Source organism: Poecilia latipinna, unplaced genomic scaffold (assembly GCF_001443285.1).
Source record: "Poecilia latipinna isolate Pla-1442-1.1 unplaced genomic scaffold, P_latipinna-1.0 Scaffold4, whole genome shotgun sequence".
Classification (NCBI taxonomy): domain Eukaryota; kingdom Metazoa; phylum Chordata; class Actinopteri; order Cyprinodontiformes; family Poeciliidae; genus Poecilia; species Poecilia latipinna.
The window spans coordinates 527212-552605 of record NW_015112620.1 but is presented as its reverse complement, the minus strand read 5'-3'; the positions used below and the strand labels follow the sequence as shown (position 1 = coordinate 552605).

Below are 25394 nucleotides of genomic sequence, written 5' to 3'. Positions count from 1 at the left end.
TGTTGTGGAGATGGTTAACGTTTGTAAAGAGAGGTGTATTTTGAGGTGGGGGGGGGGGTTGAGGGATTGACTGCTTTTATGGGTAACTATTTTTGGTCACAGTGATGGATGTTTATGTCTTTTATTGATCAGGTCCAGGGTGTGGGTTTGAAGAAATCTTGGGACGTTTGGGCTCGCTGATTAATCAGGTGGCTGAGATGGTGGAATAAAACATCCGGAATAACATTTTCAGAGCATTAGCATTATTGCTAAAGTATTATAAATTAGAAGATCAGCATCCGTTTGCAAATTCAGCAATTTGTCAGCATCAGCCTCAAGATGGATTACGCTCCCGTCAAATACACTTGCATGATTTCTTTCCAATGTGTAAGCAAATCTGTGACGGTATGTAATCATAATTAACACAAATTTCCCTCTGACGCTCCGTGAACTTGTTGATTAGGGGAGAGCGCTTTCTGTGGCTATGTGTGTGTTTATGCAAGCGTGTGTATGTTGCTTCCAAGCAACAAAATGACTATTGTGAGCACAGCTCCAGGTGCCTAGCAACCAAAATCGCTCTGTTTCCCTGGCAACAGTTGCCCCGGACTCGCTGTGTGGGTTGATTGGCAGCCTTGACAACAGGGAGACAGAATGACACTTGACCTCGCGTGCTGAATGGGAGAGGCGAAAAGAAGGAGCGAGAGACGGAGGAGGAGAAGAGGGGGAGGGAGCAGGAGAAGCTGAGTGATAATCATTCTCCATTGTAATCATCCTCCAGCATGTTTCATAAGGCGCTGTCAATACCTCTCCAGCTGGGGTCCATCATCGAACACAATGCACGCCGCAGAGCATGCATGCACGGGCACACTCCTCCTGGGTGGAGAGCCCAGGCAAGCACTCAACATCTCATCTATTATCACTCAGGCCTGTCTGGTGCACAACCCCACTACACTGCCTTCTTTCATTTCGGCTACATTCTGTGCTCCGTGGGGATGAATGGGCTCCTGAAAACGTGCAACAGTCACAGATGCCTCAGGACAGTAGATTGGCATTCAAAGACCTCCTTTAGCATATTGAAATGTAACATCAGCATGTGGCTTTTGGAAGATGTGTTTTTCTACGTTTTCTATTCTAGATCGTGGAGCCAAGACAGCCTCCATTGTACAGATGTTTTACTAAAAAAAAGAAAAAAAAAAAAGGTGTTTTTATGTCTGAAGTGCATGACAGATTTAAACTGAATGGTATTAACAGGACTGAGTTCTGTCATCTTTATCAAGGTACAGTTCTGGTCAGAAGTATACGCACAGCCATCTTCTTCTCTGAATGTATTAAATTTGGATTTTTAATGACGCATTTGAATTGTTGCTTTTTTGGGTAGAATAATGAAACTAAGTCGGGATTTAAAAGAATTGGTGTAATGTTTTAATTTTAGGTAGACTTTCTGTAATCCACAAAAGGTTAAAAATTCTGCATGCAGGCTTAAATATGTACAGTACATACACCTCCACAAACATTTTTTTTTTGTTAAATGTACTTAGTAAGTCACAGGCAAACCAACAAAATTTGAAGCCATCAACAAGGTTTGGCAGGATTTCTGCCAGGATATTTAACTTTTCTGTTTGGCAGAAATGATTCGGTCGATTTAAACCGATTGAGTTCCCTGCATGGCTCAGGTTTTCAACCTCAGTACAAACATTTTCAATAGAGCAGAGGTCTGGGACATCCCAGACCTCTGCTCTAACACAGACTTGATGTGTGTTTTGGATGATTGTCTTGTTAAAACACCCAGGTGTGCCATCATCATATAAAAAGATGGTACTAAGTAAAAAAAAAAAGTAAAGCATAAAAGCCTTGCCTAGACACCTTCTGGCTATTGTGACCAAATAGCTCAATTTGTGTTTTATCTGACCTTAAATGTGGCTGTAAATGTGCGGTTACAAGGTGTTTATTTTGGAGAAGTGCTTTTTTTTTCTAGGTCTGCTTCACTCTCGACAGTGATGACGCTTCCATTATAGCGTCTTCCAGTTTATGATCAATTTGACTTTTGGTGGTTCTAGGGTTGTTTGTTAAAACCCTGAAAGACCATCTTTGATCTCGGGCAGACGTCTGAAACCTGCTGCTCTGGAGTTACATGTGGCTCAGACTAAGATTGGCCAAAAACAAGACAGAGCTGAGCAATATCCTGGAATATTAAACAAAAACAAACACTTTCATTTAATCTTGGCATAAAAATCCCACAACAGAAGAGCAATGCTCGTGGAGAACATTATTTTATCATCCTGTTGCAAACTATGTTCTTATCTTACTAAAACTATGGAATATTCTATTTAAGTAAAGTTTTAAGTCAGATTTATAAGGTCAAAATAGAATTGATATATTTTAGTAGGAATATGTACAATTCTAGCTCTTTGGATTCTAAAGGTGACTTGCCTCGTCCTGAGTGTTACAGTTCAGGTCATGTGGGGCTAAACATGGACACAGTTTGGTGTTTCACAAAGCAAAGATCCTAAAAACAAATCAGAGTTAGTTTTGGAAGGCTTCCTGAATGGCGTCCCTAATAACCTGAACTCAGCCCTTTTGGAAATGTATAGACTTTGCTTAAAAACCGCTTTGTGCCAATGTAAATAAGGTCTGCCAGTTCTGACCGGAACAGTAGTTAAATATTCAGTTAGAATTATGCTCATGGACACAAAAAGTCAAGTGGTTCCTCTTGAACTGCTACTTGCTCAAGGACATGTATCCAAATTTTAGTGGTTTATAAATGTATATATATTTTAACTTGTGTGGATTTCCATAAAGTTCTAAGTTGTGCTTCATTTTTTTTTTTTTTAAACTTAAAAGTTGTACGATCATTTCACCTCGACAAAATAACAGCTCGAATGCGCAAAATCTTGTTGATTCCGTGTAAAAGTAAACACCAGAATAATCATCAAGTAAGAAGTCTTTATTTCACTGATCACAGTTGAAAACATTACATTTAGATTCATTTAAAATCAACCAGCATTACAGATTTCAGCAAAGCAAAATACTCTTTTCTGAATTTCCCTATTTTAGGGCAAGATTCTTTCATCCAACAAGCAAAAACAATGAAGTGAAGGATGAGGAACCTTTAACCAATTACCTCTTAACTGGTTTTATTCTGCATTTAGTTTTATTGTGTTTGGATGACCTAAAGCTGCAGTACTTTAAGATGAGGCAGAGTGTTGTAACAGTGTTGTGTTGGCGAAGAAAACTGGTGATATCATGCTCTCTCTCTCGAGGTAATAATGAGTTACTTTATTTATACAAAAGCTAACTGGCAATCTGCAGCATTCAAGACAAAAATAACCAATTCAAAGCATCATTTATCTAAATTTCATCTAAATCCATCAGAAGTTCCCACCTGCTCCAAGTTTTAATACAGTAAATAAGACAATGTTGCAATTCAAAGAGATCCTGCAGAGGGATTAAGATGAAAAAGCTGCAGAGCTTGAAATTTTTAAACTTTTGCATAAATTGATCATTGCGAGTTAATTTAGTATACTTCATCCAGTACTTACTGATCTCACAATTAAATGCAAGGACCTGACCTCTTCAAATTATGCACTTTTTGCATAAACTATGAATCTGCAATATCTAGCAGTTAGAATAAACTAAATGTCTCAATTCCTACTTTATTTCAAAATTAAATATCTAAAAAGCAAACATTTGTTTCAGGGCCATCAAACATTACATTTAAAAACAAAACCGCCCTGTCGTATCAAGGGAAAGCCAAGGTACCCTGCACAGAAAAATAAAATTATATAAAATCTAATTTAAAGCTAAAGTCATAGGCTATCTTACAATAAACTTGATCAGAATGAAAGTTGTTTTTCTCAAACAAGGTTTTTGCTGAGGAGTCTAAAGCAAGGCCACTGCTACCAGAGTTGTGTGTCTTTACTGACCATAAAAATTCACGGTTCAGCGTTTCAACTGTATCCTTGAAGCAGCATGATCTGAATAGGCGCGGCCCTATTAACGCGTGTTTGACCTCTCTAGCTTCCTGAGGCGCGTCCAGCTCCACGAGGACTACTGATTGGCTACTTCGCAGGCATCTATCCAGTCACTGTACACATCTACAGGCTCCGACAGATCTGAGAAGAACCTGATTAAGGAAAAGATAATTCTACAAAGTGCTAAACGTATGACAAGAAGTGTTGCAATTAAAATATTTTAAAGTCCTTCTGCTTCCAAGCCATTTCTTAGGCTTTAAAAGTAGAACATGTTTAATTATCGATAGAATCCTAATTATTCTGAATCTGTGAACAGATGTCAGAGAGTACCATCTAACTACAGATTTACTCTATTTATTTCAGCATGGAAAAAAAAAAAAAACACACACAGGTTTACACCTTTTTACACTTATTGATAGTGGACAGAGAAATTTCATAGCAGCTTTAATAGCCTAAGAACACCCCTTTTATAAGTGGCCTCTGCTGCAGAGAAATGCACTTAAATCATACAAAAAAGAAAAAGCAGGAGGCGTTGGGGTTGTTTTGATGTGATCAGGGTCATAATTCAGAGATAGTCAACAACTCTAAATCAGAATCAAAATGGAGTGTGCGTGTTAGAAAGCAACTGGAAAATAATATGGAAAGACATTAGCAGAAATTATGCAGGAAGTGTACAAATATTTAATTACTTATCTTTATAAAATAGATTAAAACACACATTATTTTAATTGAGGCTGGAAAAATATCAGCAGGAATAATTCCCTCACCTGAAGTAGATGAACGTTAAATTACAGAATAAGTGGAGAACTCACAGTGTTATTGTGGGTTAGATGTTGTTACGATCACTTTGTCGGAGGCTGCCGGCTGTTATGAGGCGATCGCGATTCAGCCAAAAATAATTTCCCCAACTACAAGATCAGAGGCCTAATCTACGAAGCAGGGAAACTGGTTTATCAAGGTAAAATCATGTTCTGCTTGAATTGGTCAACAACTTATCTAGATCTGTTACCATGGTAACTTACTCCTCAATAGCTACTATCCTGAAACTTTTAGAGGCATTCCTTCTCTACACGTGAATCAAATGAATGCCTCATTACTGGGCCTCTGCAGAGCTGAATGGTATTCTGATGAGACAATTCAGCCATTTGTATCTAAAAGTTGCAGGATAGTAGCTATTGAGGGCTGGACTTGGGCTCCTCTAAATTAAACAATAGAGCAAGTTAGCTTTCCAAATTAGAAACAAAAGGACCGGCTCTCCCACCAACGAGTCTCCGCAGTATGTAAATTTAAAAAGACAACAAGGATAGGTACGCATGTACACAAACTGCTTGCGCTCCTTTATTCTTCTCCTCAACGAGTGATGCCGTTTTGAAATAGAATTAGAAGAATTGATACTTATGTACCAAAAACTGAGGCCGATTATTTGAAAGTTTACGCTGGAAGCTGAAGATTAAAAACCAGCAATCAATTAAAATGCCTCCGTCTTTAAAGATCTCATTCGTCATGAGCTGGAGTTTATCATTTTGCATGTGTTGCTACACTCGTGTTTGTACTTATAACAACTGTTTAACATCACAAAACAACCACAGCATGTTTTAGTCTTGGACATTTATAGCATCTCCACCTGCTCGATGTAAACATTTCCACCTTGATAGATCATTTAGTGCACAGGGAGGTTTAAAGCAGTTGGGATTGCAGCAATGATAAAATTCCTGACAAAATGGTATATGGTTTTACGCTTTAATGATACGGCGGCGACATTGGTTAAGTTCTTTTACTGCAGCTCCACCTGTTTTATATGGCGAACAGATATCCACCGTCAGTAACCCCGGGTTGATTTACTGATTTGATTAGCTGGCTTCATTGAACCGTTTAAGCACAATCTTCAGCAAGATCTCCAAGAAAACCAAAAAAGGATAAACCTGCTTCATAAAACCAAGGCACCAGAAAAGCAATCCACCATCTTTGATGGAGGTGGACAACTGACAACCTGTCGCAAAATCCAAAGGTTTACTCGACTCTTGGTGAGTTTAGAGCAGATTGACGGGTTCCAGCCACGAGGTGGATAGATGGAGGCAATAACCGGTGAAGGGCTGAACCAACTGAATTTTTCAACAACAACAACAAAAAAACCCTTTTTAAGACCTCTTCCCGCATTAAAACAAACCAATCTTCAAACAGATCATAAACAAACCAACTCAAAGAACCAGTTCTGCATATGTAGAACTGCTGCTGTGATCAGAGCTGCTGTTTTTCTTCCCCCCCCCCCCTTTCCTTGTAATATTTATCACAAACAGCAGCTATGTGGCCTCTCTGAGCAGGAATGGGAGAGGCAGCGGCTACAGACACAGCACACACACAAAGAGAGAAGGAAACAGGCGGGAGGGAGATGCTACAGAGTGAGACAGAACAATGAATAAAAAACAAGCTGGAAAAGTGAGAAAATTAGAAATATGAGGAAGATGTTACATTTAGATGCCATTTAAATTGCATCATTAGCAAACGCAGACTGTACAGTACACAAGGTTAAAATCTCAAGCTGCCTCTTCTAGAATGTACTTTTTGCAGCACTGTGTTCCATGGAGTATAATAATCAATTTAAATAATAAACACTGAATACAATGAATGTTTTGTAAATGAGTAATTCATTTTAATGTTTTTTCTAAATAAGATGTTAATTTAAGAAAAAAAACAAAAATAAATAAATATCTGAGGATCCATATGGGAATAGAAAACGATGGCTTTTTTAAAGAGCCAAACCACAAGAACAAGGTCTCTTAAACGAGTCAAATTTCCCATCACTATAAAATAAAAACACATTAAAGTCAGCAGTGGTTCTTCATATCACTACTGTTTTGTTTCTTTTTAAGAAGAGGACCATAACAACCAAGCTATAATCCACTTGGTGAAAAGGATACAGGTAATGGGAGTCTGGAACTCCTCCAAACAGACAGAGCATGATATTACTCCAGTGTTCCTGCTTCTCTCCCTGTAACAAAAAGACAAGTTAGAACCCAGCCGAAACAAGTCAAAAGAACTTCAGATCAGATGAACGTATAGCGTTTTACATTTTGACATCACATGACTTCTCGTGGTTGCAGAAGGGGCAGGTGAACTGAGTTTCCAGATCTCCTGTCATCTTCTTCTTTGGAGGAGGCTTTCTTTTAGACTTGCGTCGACCCATTTTACACAAGCCTTATAAAGTCTGGGTGAGCAACACAAAACAAAAACGGTTCAAAGAAGATATCACCAAATATGAGAGAATATACAACCTTATTAATGTCTGCAACGGGCCCTAAATAATTTCAATACTCCATGCTGTTAACTTAGCAGGCTAGCGTTAGCATGTTTGTTGACTTGTTTGGCAACTTTATTCACCTCAGGATAAAAGACACGTCGACTATGTTTTTCAAAGAAAATTACTTTTCCAGTGCTTTCATTTACTAACAACAACGGAACACTGCGTGACTGTTACAATTTAACTAGAGTAAGTTTAATCGTATTTACCTGAGTTCAGGCTGAACATACACGTTGGAAAGCTCAGCAAAACAATTCCTTAAGCCACGGTACCAACAACGGTTCGATTGAAGTTATTGGAGGATAGCGTTTACGTCACGATCTCCCATTGGCTGTCTGAGACGACAGTTACATCGATTGGCAGCACCTGACAAGTCTTTCTCCCGCATGGTGGCGACAGAAACTCTAGCAGGTTTGGGTTAAAACCAGTTCATGTTTCTTGTTTTGACTTGAAACTGTTGCTAAACCCTTACTTGTTCCACAAGGTCTCCGTTTTTGTAACTTTTCCGTCACACTGACCTTGCCATATTGCGCTGTTTGGAAACTTCCTGCTTTACCGTAATCAGTTTATCATTTAGCTTTTGTCAGCTAGCTTAGCTAACTGACAAATCAGTAGATGTGTTGTAAATACATTTAGCGTTTATCAAGGTGTTCTATATCAGATGTGTTTCAATTATGCTGTTATAATAAGAACTTTTATTACTTATTTATTTAAATTATTAATATTTAAATATGTATTTAAACTACATAATAGTAGAGAAAAAATATTAGAAAACCTTTATGAGAAGATTCAAAGTCTTACAAAATGCTTACACCCTTAAACCTTCATAGTTCATATTACAGCCACAAATTTCAATGTTTTGTTAATGGGATTTTATGTGATTAAAATGGACAATGCAGGGCATGTTTATGAATTATAAGGAAAAAATACAAATATTTAAATTGACAAGTCCCCTCAAGTCAGCCATTGAGATGACAACTTGTTGCAATTACAGCTGCAATTACTATAGAGTACATCTCTATGAGCTTTCCACATCTAGAGACTGACATTTTTCTCTTCCAAATATAGCTCAAGCCAGTTAGATTTAATGGAAATTGTGTCTTTTGACATGTTCCCCACTTTGATTTATGTGTCTGGACTTTGATGTTGCCATTCTGATTCATGTGCTTTGTTCTAGACCATTTTACTGCCGCTCTGGTTGTTTGTTTTGGATCATTTTCCTGCTGAAAATTGAACCTCTGCCCAGTCTCAAGTCTTTTGCAGCCATGTTTTCAGCATCCGCACAGCATGATAATGCCACCACTATTTTTCATCATTAGCATATTCAGGGTAATGTGCAGTGTCAGTTTTTCGCCACACACAGCAATTTTCTTGTTGACAAAAAAAGAAAAATCTGTTTCCTTATAACACACCATTATGCACTACTTTGTGTTGATTTGCCACATAAAATCCCAATAAAATACACTCAATTTTTGGTTGTAACATGACAAAATGTGGAAAAAAAAGGTTTCCAGCCACTGTGCTGTTAACTGAGAATCTTACTAAAAGGGCTCTTAATTCTTCTACGCAAGTACATTTGCAATTTCTACAGTTTATTCAACTATATTTGAAAATACTATTTGTAATGCATAGCAAAAAAAAAAAAACAAAAAACTGTTATATTCTTATACCAGATGTTTGTTATCCTGATGTAAGAGGATCAATGGAAGATGACTGGACTTAACTGAATTTTTTTTATGTGAGTTAGATGTCATTGATGTGGAGTGTGAAGGTTGTTGGCCTGGGAGTGATGGCCCTCTCTCTCAGCCTGGAACTGCTTGGCTGGGTCTTTGGTCGCTGCAGGCGCAGAAGAACCCTCAACAAGGTCCTCTTCTTCCCCTCAAAGGTGTCTTGTGTGGAGCACCTGTTTAGCCAAAATTCAGCTTGGTAAGACCAACGTGACGAAATTAGTGTTATCTCACAAACTGAACATATGAAGAATACATCAGATTCTCATAATTTACTCTCAACATTTGACTTTTTGAAGCCATTTTGGTGAATTTTAACCACTAAGTTTTGAGAGTTTCATATAGTTCTGAAAACCTACGTTGTCATGTCAGTGCATAATGTAGCAGTACAGTAGCATGAGATGTATGGATTAGCACAGGCCTCTGACTTGCTTCTTTGTTTCTGCTTCAGCTCATGTTTCTGTCCACTGCCACACGGTGTAGAGACGTCTTTCTCTTGTCTCCTCCGCCACATCCTCTCTGCCTCCTCCTCACTGGACCTGTGTGTTTTTTCTTTTTCCAACATGGATCTGAGTAGAGCTGTGCTCCTGTTACACAGCAAGGGCGTAACTATCCGAGTCCTTAGTGACAAGGACTATTCTGCCATCACAGGCTCACAAATAGGAGTTCTTCGCAAGGCTGGTAAGAGAAACTCTGTTTTTACACTCTTTTTTTTTTTTTTGTACAATGATCAAATTTATTTTCCATGTAATAACTTATCCTTTAGAATTATTTGGTCAATTTATTTTGGTTTCCATTTCGGAATAATAGCTAAAAATAAGTTGTATTTGTATTAAACTTTTCCATCCGTCTGCCGGTCCCGTAGTTTTGCAAGTATGTTGTTGGAAGTGTGAACTCGATAGCAAAAATCTTCTGGGAATTCACGTTTAACTTTTGTACTTGGAACAGGAAACTCGGCTGATAAGAATCTGGAAAGTTTGGAATTTTAACAAGAGATTTCTCTCGTAACCCCGATCAATAAAATATTAATGTACTTTACTTGATTAATATAAACTTAAGTGTATACAAATAGAATTGTCTTTTCTGCGCTTCAGTTTATTGTAAACTGTTGCTATAAAAATCGAAATGAATTGTGGCCAAGGGTCCTTCCACCACAAAATGTTAGAAATGTCGTGGATATAGAGTCATGACTCCCTTGTAGAAACATTTTAGACATATAATAAAAGGTTGCTCTGAACCTATTTAACACCATTATAGTCACATTTAGTTGAAGATACAGGGAGCATGACGCTAGTCTTACTCAATAACAGGAGCTCGCTCCAGGCTTTCAGACCTGAAGTATCATTGTCAGTAAGTCCCACATGATCTATAATGGCGAGCAGTGAGATAATGGGGGTGTTGGGGTTAGTTGAGGTTGCCTCTACAAGCCCTTCAATGACTCAGAGTAATAGTGCCTTGAAAGATTTGTATCACATGTGTGACTCATGCTGTCTCACTCTGTCTCTCAGCCCCTTCTGCATTTAATAAATCACTGTCACTGCATATGGTCGGGTTAGAATTAAGTAAGTACAAAGCTGGCAACCAGACAGCAAATGTTATTAGGCAAAGTGTTTCTGAGTGTGTGTTTGTGCGTGCCTAAGTGAATGTTGAATGCAAACGTCAGGAAAATTAAGTTGGCTCGAGGAAAATTAAGCTCCTGTTCCATATTTTGTTTCGCAAAGGCTGTTTATTCTCGCTGAATGCCACTGGGTCCACCACAAGGTCATTCAGTTTGCAGTCGCGGTTTGATTGAAGTAGTCTGGTGTTTGTCAAAATACAGTCATGACAAATAGAAAGTACAAACTCTTTACTGTCTGAGGTTTTGGTATGAAATCTGCTCTTTGTTTGTGACTAAAATGATTTAAATCAACACACAGCTGATTCCACACTGCTACTATTGATGGCACACAGAGGCCTTTTCAATGAAACTCAAACAGCAGAGCCTCATACAGCTGTTAAGTTTGGTGGTAGAAGGGTAATGACTTGGGTTACTGTTGCAGCCAGAGAGCCATAAACTTCTCAGCTCACAAATATTCAAAAGCAGGGAAGCAGCAAGTGCAATTTATCTTTAAAAAGCTTTATCTACCAATTACGATTTTTGAACAATACCGATTTCTTTTTAATCATCGTGCAGTCCTAAGAGAAAGGGTCCATTGGACTTGCTAATTTTCAGACCTTCGCGAAGGTACATAAGAGTAGTGGACGAATTTGATTTTAAATGGAAGTGTCGGCCAATCAGAGATCTTCCAAATTTAAGAAAATTTAGTCCAATCGAGCTGAATTTGATTTGAATTCAACCCATTCAGATTTTAATTGTGTTTTTGCGTTTGGTCTTTTCTAACGGCTTGCAGATATAAACATATATGCTACGTGTGCTACTATTAACTACGTGGTTAACATAAAAGTATAGGTTTATGTGGAATAATTGATACAATAATTGAGTAATCAAAAAAACTGCACGACCAATCTCAATGACTGAAAACACAAATCCAAACTCAACATCACAACAGGCAGTATGTGTGATGAATGCAAATATGAAAGGTTTCCCTCATGTTCCGTGGCTTTCTCCCTTGTCCAACATTCTCGCCATAGGCGTCTGCGTGCGATGTGACGCTGGCTCTGTGCACATGCACCACAAGTTTGCAGTGGTGGACGGCCGCCTGCTCATCACCGGCTCCCTCAACTGGACGTTGACAGCAGTGCAGAGCAACATGGAAAACATCATCATCACGGAGGAGGCAGAGTTGGTTCAACCCTTCATTAAGGAGTTCAACCAGATATGGGCGCTTAATGATCCAGCCCTATTCTATAAGCGCTAATAAGTGATTAGCCGTGATGGTCACTGACAGATGGAGATGTGTGAGCAAAATTTGTTTATTCAGCTTACCCTGTAGATCTTTTCTTGGTGTGTTTACTTTAAGTTCACTGAGTCAAGTTCATTTTAACTCAGTCAAGTTAAAATGATTCTGAGATACTCTGAAGGGAATTAGACTTGTTTAATCATTCAGTCGGCATTTACTTTACAGTTTGTTGTGGACTGTTTTAGTATTTCTTTATTTTTTTTATTTTTTTGTTGCTGAAAAACAATTCAGTTTAGGTATTAACCAATGGACTAGTTTACAGATGGTGTCCCAGTATTCTAAAACAATGTTTTCACCAACAAACAGAATCCCTATTGTTTCAATATAGATAAATATATGCTGTTGATTTAACTACAATTTTTTTTATACTTTTATACCATGTCACACGTTTAATTCTTTCTTAGCCCTTACATCTGACAATCTAAGAGCTGAGGTTTTTTATGTGATAGCATTCTGCTGTATATTTAATACAACTGTGGATACAAGTTGGTTTATTGTTTTTATGGAAATCTTCATATTTGTTCAACACTAAGTTGCACTGGCTGTAAAAATGTAAGTTTATTGTGTTTTGACTGGAGGCTCGGTGCAGCAGTCTTGCATCATTTTTCTACCAGGTGCAGTTGATTTTTTTTTTTTTTGCTGTCGCTGTAACGTGTTTTATGTTGTTCCGAATTGCTTGTGTGCACCATTGCTTGTGGATTTTCAATGTGTAGAGGGGACCTTGTTTAAACATGAGACATTTGACTTTTCCTGACTCTGCTTCTCCTCACTCAGCCAACACTTTAAAGAAAGAATCTGCTTGTCCTACTTTTTGTATTTTAAAGATCATGTCTTAAATATTGACATCCTTGCAGCGGTAATTTTCTAAAACCACCGCTCTGTCAGGCTCCGTCGACTTAACAGAAAGGTCATGGGTGTGGGTAAAGGTTGTTGCTCAACAATGTTGAAGTTTACTAAATGTCATGTACCAAGAGAGCACCTTCAAAACAAATGTTGACCACATATGTCAATGACTGAAAATGTGGATTTTTCTTCCATTCAAGAGTGTGGCTTGATTTTATCTTGGATTTTGGATTACAATTAACAAGACATGTTATAATAGTGGACTCACCCAAAAATATTTGACTCAGACCATAAATGGTATGCTGTAGTGAAAATAAAGAACTGCCCATTTGCTGTTGTTAAAACAGAAAAAAAAAGAAAAAGAAAGTGCCACTTATTTACAATAAGAAGTAGTTCTCAGAGCTTGACATATCCACTTGAATATTTATTTAATAAGCTACTGATATATTTGTTTAAAATTGCTGTTGATCAATAAGAAAAAAAAGTTGTATTTGATTTTCTGTTTTATGAACTGCAGCACCTTTGGACTTCCATAGAGAGGAGGCCAGTTTAACTGGACATGTGCTGATTCAGCAACTTTGGACACTCCATATGGTTGCTGACTAAAAATAGTCTCCTAACCCTTTACCTGCTTTCTTTCAAGCAGTAGGCAGAGGACAAACAACAGTTGACCTATACAGTGATGGGTATAGTTATATTTACTTGAGCAACCTTTTATTAAAAAAAAAAAAAAAACTTTTAGAAAGAGTTTTACTACACTGTGCTTTCTTTTACTTGAGTGATATTAGTGTCTCTTCTTACCTGAGTATAATTTTGGGGTGGTCTACCCAGGTCTGAAGCTGTCTGGTATCCTTTTGTTCTCTTCTCTCCAGGCGTGGCCCACCTACCTTTTAGACATAATTTGAATCTCAATTTATAGCAAGACATTTTTCTCTGAAGAACAGAGAGAAATTTGGGGGAAAAAAAAGGTGTGTGATGTTTAGATATGTGCAGTTTTTGTTATCCTTTTTGACCAAGCCTTTTATTTTTGTGAGCTCCAACCGGAAGTGTTTCTGTTGTTTTTTTTCTTTGTCTAACTTGACACGTTACACAGTGGATGCCCCAGTGTCAGGCACATGCACCGGGGTGGCGATCCGGGAGGCGAGCACCTGAGCTGGAGCGGCCGATAGCAGCACGCAACTTTCGGCTCTCGGGTGGCGGTTTGTGGATAAGGACGGAGGAGTGCAGATCATAAACGACATCCAAGGTAAAGTTGCGTTCACGTGTGTTTCAGCGAGTCGGGGATGCAGTGGAGGTGTTTTTGTTGTTGTTTGTTTTTGTAGAGCTACCATACCATATGGTGCTTTGTTGCAGCCAGACTAGATAAAGCATAGCCACGAGACGTGTTTCGACTTAATGATAACTTTTTTTACGGATTTAACTTGTAGAAAACCGGGGAAATTTGTAGTCGTTTAAAAGTTAGAAAGTGGGATAAGTTGCTCTCGTTAGAGCAGTTTCTTTAGATTTACCATTTAAAGCGGCTGCGGTGCGGCATGTTTGTTTTCATGCGGAAAGACTTGCCTTCTTTGTACTAAACTAACTGCAAACTAACTGCAAAAACCTTCCAACAGTTTGCTGCTCGTTGATGTGTAGGCGCATGCGTGGGCACGGGGTGTTTTGCTGAGTGTGTGTGCGCAGCAGCACGCTGCCCATCCGCCTCCTCCAGGATCTTGGAAGTGGTAATGCTGAGCTGGTCTCCAGAGATCCCATCAGCAGCCAGCCAGGGAGGAGCACTAGCATCCTGTTCCTCTGGGACGAAAGAGGGGGTGGGCTTCTGATGAATGGATGGTTCAGCCTCATTATGATGCAGAGGGATGAGGGGAGGAGAGAGTGGGTGAGATATGGATGGCTTATGACAAGGAGGGGATGCATAGATGGATGAATATGGCCGAGTTAAGGGAGATGGATGACAGTGGGTGTGTGTTTGTGTATACGTTTGAGTGGGAATGTCAGTGGGTGATGGATGAAATGCACACAGAGGTTAAGAGGATGTTTTGCCCTCAGCACACCACTCAGTGCCTACAGATGCTATAAGTTTATGTGGTGACTTCATGTGACAAATGGGACGGAGGGAGCGGCGGGTGACTGATAATGAGGGATACTGTGGAGGGAGCACGCCCTGGATGTGATTTACAGCCCAGTGATGATCTCTCAGAAAGGAAAGGCAGGAAGACAGATAGACATTTATTCCACCAGTCATTAACTTTGCCCGTCTCGAGATGGTCCAAAGTCGCAAAGTGGGCACTGCCAAACAAGACTTGTTACTCGCATCCAAAAAATGAAAAATAAGAAATACTTCTCAGAGAGCTCATGCTCTTCCTCAATGCACAGACTTTCAGATGTCCAGTGTTTCTTGGCAAATCTCTGTTTTTTGGTAATGGTCTGGAACTGCAGATATAAAAGTTTGCAATTCCAGTCATTTTTAGAGAAAATCAGCTTGTGACCGGGACAAGACAGTTTTCTTCTTTATAGGCTTTAACCGGTGAACTATTTGTTGGAAACTGAATACTCTGATGCCATTCTGATCAATAAGCACATTTTACGAAAGTTACTTCCAGGTGGCGCTGACCACAACTGACTTTATCTCTCCTCGTAAAGGGAGGGTATTATGTAAGATTGACTTTTTTGAGCTTTATATCATGTTATTGTTCAAGATTGCCTAAATGGAGCTGCAGTACCCAGCTGAGCTGAGCTGAGCTGAGCAGAGCACTTCCCTGCTCAGCTCCATCAGACTAGCAGCAGCAGCACTAGCAAACACCTGGTGGAACTGTGAGTCTGCTGAGCTCAGCGTACAAACTGCTTCTCGGTCTAAATCTAAGAGCAGCTGTTAACGTTAGAATGAGTTGTGGAGATGTGCTAAAGCGGAGTGTCGGTAAGAGTAGGAGCTTCTTAAAGAGACAGAGGCCAATTTCAAGGCATCAAATTGTAAAGTCAATTTTCTTTAAGTTTGATTTATGCAGCATTTTTTATATTAACTGAAAGTAGCATTGTTACTTGGTCATTCTATGAAATGGCACTATGTGCCTGGAAAATACATACTACCCCTTTAACTTACTAATGAGGTCTCAAAGAAGGTTGGCTTTAAATTTTTCTAAATATTGTTACTATTTTGTCATTGTGTTTTTAAAAATAAACTTTTTGGGCGTGTCACAAATTGAAATCAGTGTGTCTTTGACAGATAATATTTAAAATATATTTTGGACTGTGTGGTTCTTTCTCACTCATAGAAACAAGCTGTTACTAATGGATAAACCTAAATGGATAACCTCAAAAACTCTTCAGCTTTTGATCTGCTGACATGTGGCTCAGTGGAAAATGGTTTCTTTTTCAGTACTCCCATAGTCTTTGGGCTTCCTCTGACTTACTTTTCTCTCATTGACAATGGAAATGTGAGACTTTTAGCTTTTCTCCTAAATGTTATGTCATGTTTAGTATTTCTATATAGCAAAATAACTAGGCTATAATAGATAGGCTATCTTAAAAGGATCTTTTTCACTAACAGCCTGTCTCAGTTTGCTTCATTTGCTTTAGCTAAACCTGGAAAAATACCAAAGAACAGTTGGGTAGATATGAAACACCTTCTTACCACCAGCAAGGTGATTCTCAAATAGGAGATTGTCGAAACCTCAGCGCACAACATAATTCTTTCAAGACTTTTAAGGACATTTTTACAATTCTTGTCTTTTCTTTATGGAGCAAATCTGGATCTACATCCAGTTGTTGTTATTAATAAATATTATAAATGTTCATTTTGTAGATCTGTTCAGCTGTGTCTCACTCGAAAATTTTGCTCCAGCCATTTTGTCATCAACTCTGACTAGTTTCCTGAAGAAAAGCATCCTCACAGCATGATGCTGCCACCCCCAGGTTTTAATTTGGAGATGGTGTGAACATGCTGTTTTTCATATAGAAGAAAATGTTTCATTTTAGTTTCATTTGGCCAGAGCACATGTTTGCTGTGACAAACTGCAAATGAGATTTCTTGCAGCTTTAAAAAAAAAAAAAAAAAAAAAAGCTTTCTTCCTGGCACTGTTTAATAAAGGCCAAATTTGTGGAGCGTACGTCTCCTTTTGCCAGCAATCCTCAATCCACTTGAGTTGTTGATTGCTGGAGACCCTTTAGAGTGAGCATGGGTCTCTTTGTCCTTACACTTATTAATTCTCCTTTTATCTGACCGGTGAGTTCAGGTTCACAGCAACATCTTGGTAGATGTGGGGTTGAGCAGTGTCATTTTTTTTTGATTAAACAGAGCTCTGTGAAATGTTAGATGTTTTTTTTTTTGTTCATGATCTCAGAAGGGTAAGGAAATGTATATAATATAGATAATATCTTTAAATATCTGTTATTGGCTCTAAAGGTAATAGTAATTTTTAGTATCGATATTGGCTCAAATGTCTACATTGGTGCATTCCTAATACAAATGCCCTCTTCTCTTTTCAGATTTTTATTTTATATAAAAGCAAAAAACAACAACAACAAAAAAAAACTGTATTTTACTCTTACTTAACAAGTGCAATTTGTGTCGCTCTATTACATTCAATTCTGCCAAAACATGCCGAAATTTGTCTTTTATGTGACAAAAATTTCTAAAAAGGTAAAAAATGGGAACAAAGCTTTGCCACTTTCAGAGGAATTAATAAGGCGAGTAGCTGCCAGGTGCTGCCAATTAAAACCACTTGATTACCTGATCATCAGCAGGTTTGAGCCCCGCTAGGTAAGACATTTTGACAGCTTGTGGTGCAAAAACAAACGGTGTAGCAGCTGAAAATTTTTTCTCATTTCAGCCGTCTTGCAGAGAGTTGTGTAAGTGTTGATTAGGGCTTGTTTTGCAGCTGACGAGCCATGGAAACTTTACCAAGGTGACCATGAACATATCTGTACTCTGCTGCCAAATGTGGGATTGTCCTCATTTTGCTGTCGTTCAGCAGATGGCGCTAGACCGGGACCCCGGGGTCGGCCAAGAGCAGAGGGACGCGGCCGACCAGAACTTTGACTACATGTTCAAGATGCTGATCATCGGCAACAGCAGCGTGGGAAAGACCTCCTTCCTGTTTCGCTATGCAGACGACTCCTTCACCTCGGCGTTTGTGAGCACAGTGGGCATCGACTTTAAAGTCAAGACAATTTACAGGAACGACAAGAGGGTCAAGCTCCAGATCTGGGTGAGATGATGAAGTAAAGGCTCACCCTCTAAAAACTGCCATCGGTTATCAGCTGTCTGTGGTGTGTTAGAAGGAATAGTAGGACGACTCATTTTAACGTGCAAAAAAAAAAACAACTTCACATCCATTTTCCTACATTTTTAATTTCTTTCTCCTTTTCAATCCTTCATCTCCTTGTCGATCCCTTTATGCTATTTACAAAAGCAGGTGCAGAAGCTCTTGAGTAACTACAAAAAGAAACGACAAATAAATATTTCATTTATTCCTCTTCAGGTTTGAAGAGGATTTGATTCAAACTATTACAAATTAACTAAATGTTGAACACCAAAACCCGTTGTTTTATTTCAAGGGAAAGTGTGTTTTTTTTTTTTTTCTTCCCTGCAGAAATTAAAAAAACAAAAATTCAAATAGAGACTGAACACTGCTTTTTATTAGATGTTTTGTGAAAACATTTATTCAGCAGTGTTTCTAAAATGTCTCACCCAAGCAAAAACGCAGAATGCAACCCTAAAGTACATCAACTAAAACGCGTAGAAAGCTGATGCACTGACATTAGAGGTAAGAGTCAAAACTCAACAAAACAAGAATGCTGTTTCAAGATTTTGACATGCTAGAAACGGAAAACCAAACCAAAACCAACCAAAAAAAATTTTTTTTGGTTTTCCTGGGGAATGTTTCTCTTTTTTTTCCCTCCTGTTGCATTCACTTCAGTTTTAGTTCTGAGAAAAAGTGAACAACAACTCTATTTTAACAACAGTGTGTACGGATGAGTTTATATATAGGCAGCGTCACAAATTTTGTGGTCTAGTTTAAATTGTCAAAGCGGTATTGTTGTTTAACTTTCTTTTTTGGGGGGGGTAATTTCCATTTTTGTAAAGCTTTGTGAATGTTTTAGTCAATTTCTCTTAATGAACTATAATATAATAAGATATAAAAATACAGCATACAAGATAAGATGTTTTTTTCCTAGTCCTCCTGCTGCAAATCGTCATTAAAGATTTACATTCAAGGCAGAGGCGTTGTCACCTGCTGAGTGAGAGCACTTGCTGTAATGGAGGAGTTTCCTGTCATTTTAAAACAAAAATGATTATAGAGTTAATGTGACAAATTATATTTTATTAGAATTGGGCGCAACTAATGGTACTAAACACTTCAACTCTTCCCCAGAAAATGCAGATCTTTGTCAAAACTGAGTTTTCCAGCATGATCCCTAACAGAGACTGAAAGCTGAAAAGGGTAACAGAGCATATTTGCTTCTTCCTGTCTCTTTGCCGTTTCTCGTTTTCCTGCCCGAGTGAACTGTGGACATGCTGTGGAAAACAGTTTCTTTTTATTTAATAGCTTCTCAAATCTCAATGCTTCCTCTGAATTGCTTTTAAACACTGTACTAACACTGAAAATGGCTAACTAAAGCCTTCTTCACTCAGATACAAGCTCTGCACTGAAGAGTGTTGTAACTGCGCTCGGCATTGTGACACGGGTTGGCCCATGTGAAAGCGAGTCGCACAGCAGACCCGTACGGTGCCATCCTGGACCCCCTTCAGTTGTGCTTGCGACAAGCAGGTGCGACGTACCGGCGCGTCACTTTTGTCACCGCACTAGTAAATTGCCGCCTTTAAGGTTTGGGTTTAACCCCGCCTGGCCAGACAGAGTTTAATTAATTAACTCCCGAATAAGCCGGACAATATTACAGCTTACTGAGCCGCACCGACCCGGTAGCTTGGCAAATTAAAGCGCAACTGTGCCATTTTCTATCAGTTTGTACCTTTGATGGCAAGTGGGCATTGACAAGTTTGAGGCAGTGAGGGCATTTTGTAGTCTCGCAGCGAGTTTCTTTAATAACATAAAAGAAGAATGGCATTTTAATGACTATATTGGATTTGTTTGCATCATTTTGTGAAGAGACTTGTATCCTGCAGGTAGCAACTGGAAATATTAAACCAATATTTTATTCTCTGTCTAGAAATGCTTTTCAGGCCCAGCCAAACATTTCTCCATTTTTCTTCAGTTCTGTGTCTCTTTGTCTTTTCTGTAGGTAGGGGTAAACTACATCTTTGACAAATGAACATCAGGTGATGTGCTTGATTACTGCAGAATCATCATTTCTTTACATGCATAAAGTGGATCTCAAGCAATCCCCCTGTCTCCTAGTGTTAGATTAATTCTTCAATATTGTTGAGCTTTTATATGAATTGCCAAAAAACTGTTCCTGAAGTCTGGACTCTGAATTTATTTTTTGCAATTATGCTGCCCATTAAAACATTGCTGTCTACATTAGGAAGAGATTATTTTACATGTTTGCTGTATATTTTACCTTGTAAATGTGCATTTCATGTTCACATTAGGCTAAGCAATGAGCCTTGAAAGAACAGCTGCGGGTTGGATTCTCAGAAAGCGTTTTTGTTTTTCTTATTTATGACATAAAAATATCTTGTTTAAAAGACAACAAGATTGACAGTCTCCCTGTCAGCAAAACGGGGCACAAAAATCAGCCGTCTCTGTAGTGTCAAAACTGTAATTTACTTGAGCTAATTAATAGCACTTACCTGTGGGTGAGAAGTTTTTCTTTTTTTTTAATTCGTCAGTCTCCGCAGACGGAGTAGCAGAACAAGTAGAGCTTTCCATTGTTTGCTCTCTTATGTGTCGCTGCCTGTCATGAATTTAAAGTAATTTCTCGCGCTCCAGAGCTAATGACAGTTGATGTTTAACATTGTCCCCAGACGGCAGGCTTCATGAAAGATGCATGGGTTTGAGCTGCCGGAGCCCAATGTGCTTACTGCGCAGACTGACACCGGGGACAGATCTATTACTGAATGCTAGCGGAAGGCAAGGACTCCCGTCTGATAACGGCACTAAATCTTCTGTTCTGGGTGTTATACTTTCCTCTGACAAAAGGAAAGTTCAGCAGAAATAACACTTTTTGCAGCAGTGACGCAACACCAAATCAACAACCAAACTTTTATTTACCAGCTAACCGTTGTTTTCTGTGTCACTTTCATTGTACTTTTGTCCTAAAAATCAGAGGGAAGCGATTGTGTGATTGTTGGTATTTATTTAAATGAAATTCTCGATTCTTACCAAGAAACCCTGTGTTTGCAGGACACGGCGGGTCAGGAGCGCTACAGGACCATCACCACAGCGTACTACAGGGGAGCCATGGGATTCCTGCTCATGTATGACATCACGAGCCAGGAGTCCTTCTGTGCAGTTCAGGACTGGTAAGGACTTCTTTCTGCTATAGTTAGATTTTTATTTATTTATTTTTTTAATTGACAGGTAAAACCCCCATTTTAGCTGAATTTAGCGATGTAAAACAACTCAAGCCGGCAATGTTTCTAGCCAAAAGAAACAATACTAATACTCCATACTTTCACATGAGACCACAGCATTTTATTGCCGTCTGCCAGGTTTAATAAGCAAGCCTAAACTGATTATTATTTAGCTGGGACATTTTCTAAACAACTACAAAGCCAAAATGGCACAAAACAGCTTTAAACAGAATCGAGAAACCTTAACACATGTAGGGAGAAGAGGAGGTCAGGGGGAATGATGCCCAGGCCAGTCTGAACCACCATAGCTTTAGCATAGTAACATGAACATTGTTTGACTGCCGAAACAAAGACAAACCTAACAAAGAGCAGATGTTTAATATTTATTATTATACGGTTGTACCCCACAAATATAAAGGTTTTCAGTTGTTGTTGTTTTTTTTTTATTGTTTTTTAATAATTATTGTAATAATTTTCATAAAAAATAAAAAAAGAACTCTTGAAACAAACACCTGCTTGTTGTGACATTAATAACAACATGCTTATTGGTGCAGGTGCAAGGCTCCCAATAATGCCTGAACACCAGAGTTTATGTTCCATGCTAGACTGATAAATGATTACAGCTGCTCAGCTGCTGCTGTTTGGAAATGCTCCTGTTGTTTTTGGCGAGTGAAAAGCAGTTCGACAGGCAGCTATAATGCATACAAAATCTGGTTTGAAATGTTATTTCCAGATGAACAGATGGAAAAAGATGGAAACCTACAGTTTTTCTATAACTTTGTAAACCAATCAGCTGTAATTGAGTCTGCACAGATGTGCAGAAGTTCCCTGTATTTCCACCCTACCAAGGAAATTCAGCTCCACTGTCACTGATAACTCGCCTTATGCTAACTTATCTCAAAAGTCTTCTAATCTCATTAATTTGGAACCTAGGGTTGTTATCAATTGAAGACCAATAATAGTTAGTCTAAAGGTAAAACAGCAACTATTTTATTAACCCCCTGCCTCCTAAAAAAAAAAAAAAAAAAAAACTGTTAACTCACCCTCGTCGATGTCAAAAAGTGCCAAAAATAGCAATAGAAATTTATTGTACGCAAATTGGTGTGATTAAATAGAGCTAAAAATCACAACATGTCTCGTTGCGTTCTGAGTTACCGGCAGCTTAGGTTGTTAGATTTTTAAACTTTTACTTCAGCCGCCAATTCTGTTGGCCACTTGTAATTGTCCAAAGATATTTTTAAGGAAATTAATTAAATGTTTCAAAATAAACACAAATGAACCTAAAATGTTAGCATTTGCCTATTAAAATCCGGTCAGGGGGTAGGGTTACAATTACTCATTTTATGTTCGGTTTATAACGAGTCATCTTGAGATGTCAGGATTTGGGTATGGAAAATAAATAAATTGGCAACACCCAAATATGTTTTACAGATGTGTAAAAATAAGATATTTGATTTTAAATGGACAAAGCAAACAAAACAAAGGATGTGTTGGAAAGCACTCATTCCCACTGTTAAATACAGTAGAGGTTCTGTGATGCTGTGGGACCGTTTTTCTTCCAAAGCCACTGGAAACCTGCTGCAGATCATGACATTGCAAACTCTTTAAAATACCAGCAGATTAAAATAAAAAAACAAACTGATTGACATTTCCAGAACACTGAAAATGTTTTGACAGACACAAAACAATGTGTCGTTTTCATTGCCTAAATCTTTTTGAGAAATACTACGGGCATAGAGGAAGGGTCAAAGATCAATTTCTCTGCATGCTCCAACCTTGTAAAATGCTATAAAAGACTATGATAATTTCTTAGTAACAGTACTTTGTATTAACATCACGGGTACCGACAATGGTGACACTGGTGACTTTAAGTGAATTAACAAATTTATTTTCAGACTTTTTTTATACATAAATGCCAATATATGTCTGTAGTAACTTTTCCTTCTAGCTGGTGTTAAATTAATTTTAAGGTAGGTGAAGCAGACATCAGTGCAAGTGTTATTAAATTGGGCCTTACGTCCTAAATAAATGATTAGCGACCCTTAGTTACTCTGTTCATTGCCAAATTTAAATGGTTCTCAAATAAAACCACATTGTCTCATTGTTTGAAATCAGCTTTTCTTCAGTGTCCATGTTGGGTCAGCAGCAGAATAATTGTGAAAATGTTCTGGCTGTTTCCCAGGGCAACCCAGATCAAGACCTACTCCTGGGACAGCGCTCAGGTCGTGCTGGTGGGCAACAAGCTGGACTTGGAAGACGACAGACAAGTCCCCAAAGCAGATGCCCAAAGAGTGGCTACAGAGCTTGGTAATAACACACACACACACACACACAAGCAAACATGTGCGCGCACACACGTTGGATTTGTTTTGATCTAATCTTGCAGGAGCACTCGGATCACCCGTCTGTCGCTTGATGAGTTTTGATTCATCGCCCCATTATCTTTATTTGTCCACAGGTTTTCAGTTCTTCGAAGCCAGCGCCAAAGACAACATCAACGTGAAGCAGGTCTTCGACAAGCTGGTGGACCTTATCTGTGAGAAGATGAACGAGAGTGTCAACGGTCACACCAGCCAGCCAGTCAATCAGAAGGGGGACACCTTGAAGGATAAGCGTGACACGAGTCAGAGAGGCTGTGCTTGCTGATAGCCGATCGGCGCCAACAGGAGCGGTCCTCTCGACCGGTTTCACTTCACACACCTAAGCAGATGAACTTCACTGGATTTTTCTCCTCATCCTTGAGGCGGTTTGAGAGATCCCTCATAATTTCCTCAGACTGTTATCCAGTAAAGCCAAAGAGTTTCCTCTCTGCCTTTGTTCATAACATCCCTGCTTTAACAGTTTCCTGTAGGTGACAGCACCTGTTGCAGTTGAGGAAGCGAACCAGATCAGCATGGACTTACTTGTGTTGCGTTGCCCTCCTGTGGCCATTTTATGTAAATGCATCACTAAAAAGCCCTAACATTCCTGAAGGTTGAGGTCAAACTCGTGTATGGATGCCATTATAACAGTTGTGCTCGTTGTGTAAAAAGCATGTAACTCTTTGCTTTGAAAAGATGCCATTATCTGCCTCTATTTAACTTATTTTTGTCATGTGTGTTTAATAATTGCCATTTGTCGGGTTTCTAGCCTCTTACAGTTGACATTAAAAAAAATCTATCTGTGCATCATGTCTTAGTTTTACTTTTGTGAAGTACTTCCATACTTTTTGTCAACTTAACAGGAAAGCGGCTAAAATGATCCAAAATAGTTTGAAATTGGATCCCAAAACCACGGAAAAAATATGTTCTGAAGCGGTTACAGTTGTCTAAGAAGACCTTGTAGAGAAATCATGCAACATTTTCTGATCTGATGCTGTACATTAAGAATAAATAAAATTACTAAATTAGTGAAAACGGGTGTAAAACTCTGGTCGACAGCACAACTCGTAAATGATTAATGCTGTGGTGAACAACGCTGTGAAAACAAGAGTGTTCAAAAAGAAAAGACGGTGAAGGAGCCTGACTACTTCATAGAAACAACCAGTTTTTTAACAACCAATGGCAAAAACCCAAACGCCTCTGAACTTTAGTCTTGTCTTTGGACCGATCTAGATCAGCTGGTCTGCTGACGTTGGAGACCTTGAAGCACATCTAAAAACAAATCAAAAGATTTTAAAATTAGCTTCGTAGTACGCAGGAAGCTAGTACAGAGCAGGACAGAAGGGACGGGTGACTGATTTGCCTTTTGGACAAGATGAAGACAAGAGAGGAAATCCTTTCTGTCACCAAAATACAATGTGTGAATAAAAGCATAAATCATGTTTTCAAAATTTTGTCTGTTTATTTTGGCAATTGAGATTTTTTTTTTTTTTCTTTTTTAGATTTGAGTTTTGTGCCAAATTTAAAGTCACCATTTAATTTCACTTCCAGATTAGTGACAGTGAGACTTAAAGGATTTCTTCCAAAATCAATCTGTATTTATCTCTATCCATCTTTTCTTTACGTCTAGTCAGACTCCCTGCCCCAGCTTAAGAAAAGCATCATGGTGTGTTCAAGGAGATTTACAGTGTTAGATTTCCACCACGCAGCATGAGGTTCAATACTGGCCTCATCTGAGCAGAGCTCCTTCTTCCACGTATTTGCTGTGTCCTCTACATGTCTTGTGACAAACTGTGAACACTATCCCTTCTGACTTTCTCTCAACAATGGCTTTCATCAACATGTT

At 38.7% G+C, this 25394-nt stretch overlaps 3 protein-coding genes across 6 annotated transcripts; 2 read left to right on the top strand and 1 right to left on the bottom strand.

Annotated features, from left to right (window-relative positions):
• Positions 1-2907: 2907 nt before the first annotated feature.
• LOC106961680 (transcription elongation factor 1 homolog) lies at positions 2908-7555 on the bottom strand. The gene is made up of 4 exons (XM_015055608.1): positions 7458-7555; positions 7019-7155; positions 6869-6939; positions 2908-4091 (listed from the first exon to the last, which is right to left on the bottom strand). Exons 2-4 carry the CDS (start codon positions 7132-7134, stop codon positions 4027-4029), a joined length of 252 nt encoding a protein of 83 aa, XP_014911094.1. The 5' UTR covers positions 7135-7155; positions 7458-7555; the 3' UTR covers positions 2908-4026.
• Positions 7556-13944, top strand: pld6 (phospholipase D family, member 6). The gene is made up of 5 exons (XM_015055486.1): positions 7556-7659; positions 8996-9174; positions 9427-9656; positions 11607-11873; positions 13812-13944. The coding sequence occupies exons 2-4, from the start codon at positions 8996-8998 to the stop codon at positions 11831-11833; spliced, it is 636 nt and encodes a 211-aa protein (XP_014910972.1). The 5' UTR covers positions 7556-7659; the 3' UTR covers positions 11834-11873; positions 13812-13944.
• LOC106961389 (ras-related protein Rab-3D-like) lies at positions 13833-24358 on the top strand. 4 transcript variants are annotated; one of them, XM_015055290.1, is made up of 5 exons: positions 13833-13964; positions 17683-17919; positions 21019-21137; positions 23371-23495; positions 23647-24355. In XM_015055290.1, exons 2-5 carry the CDS (start codon positions 17686-17688, stop codon positions 23832-23834), a joined length of 666 nt encoding a protein of 221 aa, XP_014910776.1. In that variant the 5' UTR covers positions 13833-13964; positions 17683-17685; the 3' UTR covers positions 23835-24355. The 4 variants fall into 4 exon arrangements, with proteins under 4 accessions (XP_014910776.1, XP_014910626.1, XP_014910699.1 ...); XM_015055140.1 differs by having other exon boundaries at positions 13834-13964; positions 17686-17919; XM_015055213.1 differs by lacking the exon at positions 13833-13964 and adding an exon at positions 17527-17616 and having other exon boundaries at positions 17686-17919; positions 23647-24358.
• The last annotated feature ends 1036 nt before the right edge of the window (positions 24359-25394 follow it).